The 11257-nt window shown below is 36.4% G+C and overlaps 1 protein-coding gene across 1 annotated transcript; it reads left to right on the forward strand.

Annotated features, from left to right (window-relative positions):
- Window positions 1-43: 43 nt before the first annotated feature.
- LOC111329777 (glucose-6-phosphate exchanger SLC37A4) lies at window positions 44-10693 on the forward strand. Its single transcript, XM_022934550.2, has 6 exons — window positions 44-497; window positions 1945-2341; window positions 6306-6391; window positions 7042-7155; window positions 8120-8258; window positions 9240-10693. The coding sequence occupies exons 1-6, from the start codon at window positions 81-83 to the stop codon at window positions 9401-9403; spliced, it is 1317 nt and encodes a 438-aa protein (XP_022790285.1). The 5' UTR covers window positions 44-80; the 3' UTR covers window positions 9404-10693.
- The last annotated feature ends 564 nt before the right edge of the window (window positions 10694-11257 follow it).

The following is an 11257-nucleotide window of genomic DNA, read 5'->3' on the forward strand; positions in this document are numbered from 1 at the left end:
TGTGTGTTGCGTGACGACCCTAACGACAGCTGGCCGGCGGGACAAAATAAAAATAACGATTACCCGTCACGTGAACAAACATGGCGACTCTGAAGGACTCCAACTTTCACCGTTATCAAATAATTCGATGGAGTGTTTATATCTCACTATTTTTAGGTTACTCCTCTTATTACTTCTCAAGAAAGTCTTACACCTTTGCCATACCGGCCTTAATAAGAGATCTTAACTTGAAAAAGAATGAACTCGGTGTTATAACAAGTGGCTTTGCAGCGATGTACGGCGTCGGAAAATTTACGGGCGGTTTATTATCAGATTCTCTGAGTCCTAGAACGATGTTTACAGCGGGGATGTTATTAACTGCAACGATAAACATTCTGATTGGATTCACTGGGAACGTCTGGCTTTTGACGTTTCTATGGAGCGTAAACGGTCTCGCTCAAGGTTGCGGTTGGCCTCCGTGTACTAAATTACTCAGAGAATGGTTCTCCCCTTACGAGGTGGGTAGTTACGTAGGAAACGTGAATCAAATTTTTGAGAAGGTAATGGGAAAAATCTTTCTGCGATTTCGGTCACTTCGTCTTTTTCTCGTATTGAGATCTGTAGCTTCGGCAGAAAACTGTATGCTAGTAACGACAAATAGAACTGAACACGTAAATTAATTTTTTTATTAAAAAAAAAACACAAGTTTATTGTGTACAGCAAATGCCTCGCTACCGCAGTCGAATTTGGCTAAAATCTTTTATGAAATAGATCTTTTATGTAACGTAGACCAAAATATCAATTTGAGCTGGGAGAAGGAAATTCTTAGGAAGTCTGGAATAAGTCTAGACTTGAGTACACAAAAGTCCACCCAAGATTTTCCCCAGTTATTCACAGTTAATTACCCAAAATTTATGTCAGGGGAAGAATAAAATTCCTTTATTCCAAACAGATTAAATAAAAATGATAGGTTACCCTTCTTTGTCCTGCCCTGAGCGACGTAATAATTACTGAATATCAAGGCTGTGCTCTAAGAAAAATTGAAGGGAGCCCAGCGCTTTGAAACTGTGGAATCCAGGGTGCCCGCAGCATATGCTTCTTATGAAAAAAAATTAAGATTCCTGAGTCGCCCAAGAACAAAAGTAAGGTGTGCCAGGGGCTACAAGACACTGCTAGACTACAGCCCTGAATATTAATTATTTTTATTCACTATTAATAAACCAAGGAGAAAAGTGATAATTATTCAGTGGCAGAACACATCAAAACACCTTAAAATGTTGTTAGCCCATTCTGCACCACAACAAGCTTACTTTAAACCCACTAAGGCTGCAGTGTTAAACAGTCTTAGCACCTTTAAAAATGTTAAAAGTTTATGAAGAGTTATGTGTAATGGTTTTCAGGGAAATGTTGATGTACACAATTGTTGTAACAGATCTTAAACAGAATATATCAGTCTAGATATCCATTATCTTTTTCTAATTAATAATTAGATCATAAGAGAATTCTACATTGCATAGCAATCAAGAGCATATTATCCAATTGTTCAGTTTGAATCTATTTTTCACCCAAGACTCAGCACCAAGAAGGCCTCTTGTCTGTGTTTTTTTGCTTACAATCCCTAAAATATATTGAGACTACTCACTTAAACCTTTAACTCTCATGAGTGACCAAGACAAAATTTCTCCTTATAATTTTAATACAAAATGAAGCAGACAAACAATGAGAATAAAGAAAAACATCACCAGGAGATCATTAGTAGATAGAGTAATACCAAAATCTCCAAACTAACATCCTAAGAATTGTATAGCAGACAGTGAGGAGGAGTACTAATGTTATAATAGATAGAAAGTAGTTTTACCGATCAGATTACAGCATTTGTGATTGTTTAGTGATTGGCAGCTGAAGTACTAAATTTATCATTGAATGTCCAGTAGCTAAGCTGTGTGCATGCCTCCTCTATTTTAGTTGGGTACTCTGTGGAGTCTTCTTACAGCTGGCTGTAACCTTGCATCAAGCATTTCTCCGGTGGTAACAGCATTTCTTACTTCAAACTTTGGTTGGTCAGCAGCATTTATCACCCCTGGAGTCAGTACTGCTGCAATGTCTGTTTTAGCTTATTACCTCATCTGTGATTCCCCGTCAGAAATGGGACTGGAGGAATTTACCCAAAGGACAACCATGAAATCAAGAACTGAAAACAAAACAGTAGAGAACAGGAAAGACTACATTATTACCATGCTCTACAGTCCGTTTTTGTGGGTTTTGAGCATCGGATATCTACTGACTCTGTTTGTTAAGACTGGAGTTGGGGAATGGACACAACTTTTTTTAATACAGACAATTGGAAGAACACAGTATGACAGTGAGTATAAATTGTTAGACATTATTTTGTTGAATTGAATCACATATTTTTTAAATAACTCTCTATAGCCTCAAAGAACAAGCGGCTCCTAATTTCTCCTTGCAGTTTCGCCTGTGAATCAAATGAAAAGGTCCTGAGAGTAAAAAAAAATTATCTCTAATCTAGGAAGCTCTTGATTGTCCAGGAAATTTTCCTTGTTGCTACTGTACCAGATGAAATGTAATGAAGAGAGTGGGAAGAATTTGAAAGATAATGTTAAGGGTTAATGACGTTGCAAAAATGAGGCAAATTCTTCTACTGGCTGAGACAATTTTAGTGAAATGTTTCCCAAGGTGTCTGTCACATTTACAACAGTGATGTGACATTAAAGTAAAAAACTGAGAAAGAACTTAAAGAGATGAGAGAAAGCGCAAAAAAGGTATGCTATTACAAATGAGGAGTAAATTACTTAATGGAAGCAGATTGCTGCAGTAGGGTAATCTTTAGCAGCAAGAAAAATATTAGTGAGGGTCAAAATATGTTTCTGAAAGTAGAGGCTGCTGTAGCAAATGTTATATACTTAGAAAAATTCATATTAAGTTGCCTTAACTTTCTACTCAGCCTCAAAATCTGTTTAGCCTTAAGATTTGTGATCATTGTTGATATCTCGTTTCATGTATGGCTTCAAGTGATCTTGATGGGTGATTGAAGTAATAAAGGTTTTAACTGCAATCTTTCTTCCGCATTGTAATTGTTAGGATTGACATCTGTTTGAATAACATCTTTGCTTTTTGTGTAAGGAAATTATTAAGTTTAATTCAGCATTTACGTACATCAGTTCTATTATTATTGTTAAATTACATATTTATCTATTAGAGGGATTAAACTTGGTGTCTGTGAAACAGTGCTCGATGCAAATAGTAGAGCGGGTATGATGTGTGGTAGGGAGAAAAAAAAAAACTACATCAATTTTTATCATCATGAAAAGTATATTTTAAAGTGTTCTCCCTTATTTTAACCACAACAGGTAAAAGAAATTTTGAAACTGACAAAGCAACCCTTTATTTTACCCATTGAATTTTCATATTTTCCCAGTGATTTCAGGCTGTAATGATTTTATCAACAAAGTTGAAATGGTAAATTGGCCACCATAATGATTACAAAAGCTGACATTTCGAGCGTTAGCCCTTCGTCGGAGCAAAGGGCTAAAGAAGGGCTAAAGCTCGAAACATCAGCTTTTGTAATCGTTACGGTGGCCAATTTACCTTTTCAACTTTGTTGATATATCCAAATTATTTTGTTACCCCCACCAATGCAGCCCCTAACAGTTTCTTTAGAAACTATCAGCCTTTATTCATTTGTAATGATTTTAGGCTGATGTACTACTACATTTAAGAATAGATATTAGCGAGAAAAACACACAACGTTTCAATGACTCCATATCATCATTCTCAAGTGAGAAGAGAATAAAAATGAATAATGATTTATACCGTACGAAGATGACAAACGTAAAAAGTTAAAAATTTTAAAAATTTAAATAAAATAATAATTGTGCGTGTTGAGTTCATAAATGTAAACTACTAAATAAATAGTTTCGCGCGTATGGAATCCGATTGTTTGTTCAAAGAGGGCTTCATCTTCTTTATGAAAAGCATTTCATGAACTAAACAGTCCAGTTTCCTGGTGCACTTTTTAAGTACGTTGAAATGCTTGGTCAGGTGGCCGATGGTTTGTAGGCCGTGGTTGTTCTTTAGATGTTTGCCGATGGCCGAATTACGTTGCTCATCAATACGTTGATGAGTACAAGAAAGAATATGATGAATACAAGAAAGTTTCCATCATAGTCCTATTAGATATGTCTAAAGCATTTGATAGTATTCGACACGACATCTTGTTATCCAAGCTACAAAATCGCGATTTTTCCCAGGGTGCGTTGAATTGGTTTCAGAGTTACCTTTCTAACCGACAACAGTGCGTTCGAATTGGTGACGCAGTTTCTAAAGTACTCCCACTTGAGCTCGGAGTTCCGCAAGGCTCTATTTTAGGTCCGGTTTTGTTTACAATCTATGTTAACGACCTCCTTTCTGTTCCTAAACGTTGTCTATCTGCCTCCTATGTTGATGATTGTAAATTGTATTTGTCCTTTTCACCTGGCGAATTACCCACGTCCATCCTCGCCTTAAACGAAGATCTTACGAGAATATCTCAGTGGTGCTGTAAAAACTCTCTTTTGATTAATCCGGACAAAACTAAGGTTCTAGCTGTTGGAGTACCACAACTTTTAAAGAAACTGTCATCATTCAGTATAACACTTTTTGACAAGGAAATAACACCTGTGCCTGTCGTTAAGGACTTGGGTGTTCTTCTCAACACACACCTCAGTTATAACCAACATATCACTGAGATTGCCTCTAAATGCCTTTTTAAATTGTACCAAATTAACAGAATCAAGCACCTCCTGGATAGGAAAACACTTCTGTTAGTAATAAATTCATTTGTCTTTAGTAAACTCCAATATTGTTCAACTGTCTGGAGTAATACCAGCAGCAGCAATATTGACAAGTTACAAAAAGTCCAAAACTTTGCTGGGCGAATTATTCTGGGACTAAGAAAGTATGACCATATTTCGGATGGGTTGCGATCGTTGAAATGGCTTCCTATTAGAGAGAAACTCATTCTAAATGACGCTACTATGATGCACAAATGTATTAACAAGCTTGTTCCAGACTATCTTGCTGATATGTTTAAATCACGTTCTCAAGTCCATAATAGACAAACTCGATCATCTGGTGCTTTGGATATACCTTTATGTCGCCTGTCAACAGGGCAGCGCTCCTTTGCTTTCAGAGGAGCCAAACTCTGGAACTCCTTGAATGATAACATTAAGTCCTTAAAATGCCCCAGGAATTTTAGACGTCATCTTACAAATGTTTTATTAAGTTGATATATTATATTATTGATATATATTTTGTAATTATAATATTATTGTATTTACATTCTCAATTAATTTATATATTTGTATTTTTTTTTTATTTTTTATTCTATTGAGCTGAAAAGCCCACTTAGGGAGCATCAATAAAGTGTATGTATGTATGTATGTATGTTGATGTAAATGCCGGCTGGTGTACCCGACATACTCTGCATCGCACAGATCACATTTATAGGAGGTTTAGGCTCACGCATTCTGAGATCTTCACAGATTTTGCAACTCTTGAACACAGGTTGAAGGGTGTGATCGATTTTGTTGCTTAGATCTGATAATTGCCTTTTCACTGCGTTAGCTGACTTTTGATCTTTAAAAGGCAAAACCACTTGGTGAACAGCATTTTCGTTCATGGATAATTGAGCTTGCACTCCAGGGTTTTCCGACGTAACTGAGGTGACAAAGTGAGAGATGGTGGAATTGATGAGGTGGTCGGGATACTTGAGGTTTGTAAACATCATCTTTAGATGATCACATTCAGATTTGAAGGACTCCCATGTGGACAACAGGCAGAATGCACGATTCAACATGGTTGAATACAAACCATCGGCGACCTGACCAAGCATTTCAACGTACTTAAAAAGTGCACCGGGAAACTGGACTGTTTAGTTCATGAAATGCTTTTCATAAAGAAGATGAAGCCCTCTTTGAACAAACAATCGGATTCCATACGCGCGAAACTATTTATTTAATAGTTTACATTTATGAACTCAACACGCACAGGTATTTTATTTAAATTTTTAAAATTTTTAACTTTTTACATTTGTCATCTTTGTACGGTATAAATTATTATTCATTTTTATTCTCCTCTCATTTGAGAATGATGACATGGAGTCATCGAAATGTTGTGTGTTTTTCTTGCTAATATTTATTCTTAAATGTCTAACGAAATCTAATGTCATTTGTACTACTACAGACAGTAAATTTTGCCCCTTACCACCTCAAGAGGAGAACATTTTTTGTACAATTTGATTTTTAATGTGTGTGTTTTTTTTTCCTCAGGTAGTGTTGCTATGAGCTTCTTAGAGATAGGTGGACTCTTTGGTAGCATAACATCTGGTTATATAACGGACAAGTTGATGCTTAAGGTTGGGCATTAGCTTTCAGTAATTCATATTCATACTAGAGGCTTATTGATGTTCAGAAAATGGGGAACCAATTTTTTCTGTTGGGCGTGGTCAAACAATTGATTGAAATATTGGCTCAGACTTGGTTATTCACATAATTAAGTGACAATAAAAAATAACAGGTATTTCATGGTAAAAAAAGAACTTTGTTAGGACTCAAAGAGTGACATGTATTCTTCTTCATCTGAAAAGTAAAATTTACGTGCCAGAAAAAAAAAAATATATATATATATATCTAACTGCAGACAATACTGTTTCGGCCTTCTGAACCTCTTCAGTGCAGTGCTGATGCTAGGATGGAGGAGAACCAATATGGTCACCCGAAACGATCCCACATTTGTGGTATCATCTACGCCATGCCAGAGTGCTCAAACTAGAAAAGCCTAGTAAGCTGTGTACAATTCTAGCGGCAATGACTCATCCCACAGTGCTCAATTTGGACATGAAGGCAGGGCTTTATATGCCAAAGAGCTATATCTAACTGCAGACAGTACTGTTTCACTTAGTTCAGCTTATTGCACCTAAAAATAATTTTATTTATTACTAAATGTTTTAAATTCTTCAAACCAGTTCACCTCTTGATATGTTATGTGTCTGTTTGTGACTTACAGTATGGAAACTCCACACTCTCCAGTCCAAGAGTTCCTCCCATGATTGGCTTTGCATTCTTACAGTTAGCCTGTGTGTATCTCTTGCACACAGCTGTGACGTCATCTACTTCACTGGTATGGAGGTATATGATAACTGCTGTGGCAACTACTAAATGTTGCACTAAAAAGTAATTTTTCCCAACAGTATCACTAACAGTATGATTTAACTGAATTCCTCCAACTAATACAAAGAGAAATGCTTGGTAGACAAGCAGAACTACCATTGCAATCTTTGGAGTGAAAAGGTTTAATAGCAGTTAATTGTTGACATTTTTGGCTTCTTTCATTAACACTATGTGATAGCACTAATTGATATAGATTGTACCATACATGTAGATGCAACCTGGATAGGTTTAGGTTATGATGATATTATCGATAATTATATTATAGATGGATTCTTAATACTCTCAAGGCAACTCCACTGAGTTTTAATGATTTCTTTTAACTAGCCTTCAATTGATAGTTTCCATTAGAAAGTACTGTGTGAGAAAAAAGTCTTGGTTACAAGAATGTGGCAAAAATCATGCAGATGGGGCACAAACCCACACTTCTCAGTTCAGTGCAAAGTTTTAAATGTAAATTTAAAATAAAAAGAACTATTATAGAACTTCATACTGCTGTAATACCCAACACTTTCCACTCACTGTAACTTTGAAGCATCCGCTGAGTCAACCTGGAATTTATGTACACCATGCATCTTTAAAATACAGGGAGAAAAAAGGAAAGGTGTCAGAGATCTTTAATCCTTAAACTCCCAGAGGCAATTAACATGTAACTTCTCCCTATAAAATCCGTACATTATCCAGCAAATAGGTAATGAAAATACTCAAACTTATGAGGTAGAACGCATTATCTTTATCTGACTCAAAATTCTTGTTAAACTAAATTAGCGAAAAGAATTTTGTGTTATCTAGATCAATATAATGTGTTCTTCCTAAATTAAAGTTACAAGGAAATGTGAAGTAGCAATCAGATGATGGGTTAAAGGCAATGTATTTAGGTATCAGCACTCACTTATTTTGCTGCCATTCTGTTGCAGTGGTTTATTTCAACACTGATATTTGGCATAGGCTTCTCATTATACACAGCCATCAATCTGTATGGAGTGCTAGCCATGGAGAACAGTCCACCGGGACTCAGTGGAACATCTCATGCAATTGTTGCTCTAGCTGCAAATGGTGAGCAATGGCAATTTTTCTCCTAGTCTTGTGCTGGGCAGTTTGCAGAAATCAGGCTTAAGCAATTTTTTTTTTAACTTTACCCTTTGCATGGCAAGAGTGACCAGCATATAACTTTTCCTTAAAATATCACCCCTGAATGAAACATTTTAGGCCACAAGAATAAAGGAAATGATCACCAACTAAAAAAGCACTTGATTGTTAAACAAAATGTTCCTTAGGGCAGTGCTTTCAATAAGATTTGAAATAGGTGGCTACCTCGGTACAACACCCGCCGGAGAGCGACTTGATTGCGACTTAGCGTGGCGACTGCGACTTGAGCGCGGTGAAATATACTCGGCGACTCGCAACAGAATAGCCGCCGGAGCTCTGGCGGGTGCCAGGTCTTATTGAAAGCACTGTTAGGGTGTAGAGGGTTTCTCTGTAAGAGCAATCAACTTCTCATTTCCCCTTACAATATCACCCTTCAATCAAACATTAAGAAAATGACCACCAACTAACAAAAAAAGCTCTTGATTTTTAATCAAAGTATTTGTCAACACCTTGGGAGAACAGTATGGAGATTATGCATACTGATGTATGGGTGGAAAGAATTAAGGTGCATGCTTTAATAGGCAAACTCACCAACTGTTACTCGTGTTCTGCTGGGCCCGTGACCCATGTTTCTGGATAGAAACATTACTGATCTTTTCTGTGCTAAAAGATTTCTCACACCGGCCTTGTAAGTCCACATTACTTATGAAAACCAAATATTAGAATCAGTTTCCTCTACATGTACTCAACCATTAGCTTCTTGCAAAAAGTGCAAGGAACTCTATCTCATTTTTAGCCAAAAGAAAAAAAATTGTTTTCACCATTTGTTTATCTTAGTTTAGTAACTATTTATGAATATACGCACATGAAATTACCCAGATGTAAGTTCAAAGTTTGTGCTTTGAAACTCTTTTTACATTTTTAAATTCTTTTTCATTTTTTAACCAGTGGGAGCGACGCTGGCAGGAATCCCTCTGACGGCAATCAGTAAGGTGTACGACTGGGGAGGTGTCTTTGTTTGTCTTGAGCTGTCATCTTTGTTCTGTGGCTGTTTGCTGATTGGAGCACGTAATATCAACAGGCATATTATTGATCCTTCAAAGCTGGAGTAAGAGCTTTAAGGAGGGCTTACTGGATAATGTTATCTACCGGAAAAATTTCCTACCACTGTATGGCTAATTACTTTTGGGAAACCTATCACATGATTAGCAATTTATGTGGTACTGCATTCCTTATCCTGTTCCACAGTAGACAATAGCAGCACAAAAGAAAAAAAAGCTAGAGATTAAATTAGGGTGGGTTTATGGCTGCTTTATGCAATGCAGTCAAAACCTTCCTTCAGCACTGTGTAAGCTAATGTAGGTTTTACATACCTTTAAAAGAATTTGGATCACACCAAGAGATCCAGTGTCACTGAGACCAAAGGATAAAAGGTAGTTTTATTCATTGAGGTCTCATACATAGCTTGAAACTTGTTGTATTTTTATCAAATGAAATTCTAAGTTATTAACTATTTAAACTGTTCACCTTTAAAGGGCAGATGCATATATGGCATCAACAATAACAACATTTTGCTTTTTTCACCTTGTAAAACAATAAGATTCCATGTTGTTACATATCTGTGCTGATTCGAGATAGCTCAGGGAAGATGTCAAAATGTAGTACAGTAGGAACATCAGTGACGCATTACTGGACAGCCCCACAGCAAAATTGAATCTATTTGTTATTTTAATATTTTTTTTCTTCTTATCACTTTTCTGATTCCGGATGAATGGATTTATACAGTCGTGTACTGTTTTAAGATATTTCATTTTGGTTCCTTGTGTTGGTAAATGCGATTATCATACCAGGGTATGTACCCTATTGGTTGTTTCAAACACTTGTGTAAAATCAATCAAACTTGATTTTAATCAATTATTGGAAATTTCTTAAGTTGCCAAAAAAAATGTGTAGCCTTGCATATTAGGTGTTTCTAGGTTAAGTTAACCCTAACTTTTCCTTTTTGGTCCAATATTGCAATTTAAGAGTTAAAAAATGATAAATTAAAGTCTATTTTTAATAGGAATGCAAACAATTTTCTAGTATTTGGATAAAGTATTCGGTCTAATTATTGCATAAATTCTTTGAAAATTATATTACCACAATATTAATTGCAATTATAGTAAAAATTATTATAACTTGGAACAAAATGTTGTTGCAGTGTAAGAACCTCCCTAAATTCTCATGAATTACATATTTGCTCCCCTCAGTTTTAGAAAGCATGGCACGAATATTGTGAAATCTTAAGTGATCTTTCCCTTTGCTGCCGTAACTTAACTTAAACCTTAAACTCTCAAGATCTGATTGCTACACATTTCCTTGTAAATAAGTTACAAGAATTCAAGATAACAACTTCTACCTGATATGTTTGTGTATTCTCATTACCTGTTCGCTGGATAATGTATGGATATTCAGTGGTGGATCCAGGGGGTGGGTCTGGGGGTCTGGACCCCCCTCTCAGACCTGACACTTACAACTTTGTGACTGAGATTCTTACATCGACAGGATTGTATATCACTTTTTAACTGGCTGATTTTTTTAATGAATCCAGGCAAGTAAACGGTAAGCGGCCAAGGAATTATATCCTGCAACCATGACCGGTGGAAGGGAGTGTGGGGGAGAAGTAATTTGCCTCAAGAGAGTCCAACAGTCCTCTCTGAACCAAAGTTTGGACCCCCCCAATCAAAAATTCCTGGATGCGCCTCTGATATTATAGGGAGAATATAGGTGTTTATTGCCTTAGGAGTTTAAGGTTACACAGGAGCTGACTGAGAAAAAAAGTAATTATAATAAATAAAAATCCATTGTCAAGTAGCACATTCCTCATATCACATGAGATCACCAATCAAGACTCTTATTTGGCTTCCTGGCAAAGAGAAGGGGATGCATGATTGGTGTAAGAGAAAGTCTTTCTCTTACTTTGATGG

This window comes from Stylophora pistillata, chromosome 3 (genome assembly GCF_964205215.1).
Source record: "Stylophora pistillata chromosome 3, jaStyPist1.2, whole genome shotgun sequence".
NCBI lineage: Eukaryota > Metazoa > Cnidaria > Anthozoa > Scleractinia > Pocilloporidae > Stylophora > Stylophora pistillata.

Bases quoted from the DNA above. Each gene is read 5' to 3' on its own strand.
- LOC111329777 (XM_022934550.2), top strand. From the start codon at position 81: ATGGCGACTCTGAAGGACTCCAACTTTCACCGTTATCAAATAATTCGA. The intron at 2,342-6,305 runs GTGAGTATAAAT...TTTTTTCCTCAG, and splicing joins TGGAAGAACACAGTATGACA to GTAGTGTTGCTATGAGCTTC. The intron at 8,259-9,239 runs GTGAGCAATGGC...TTTTTTAACCAG, and splicing joins TGTTGCTCTAGCTGCAAATG to TGGGAGCGACGCTGGCAGGA.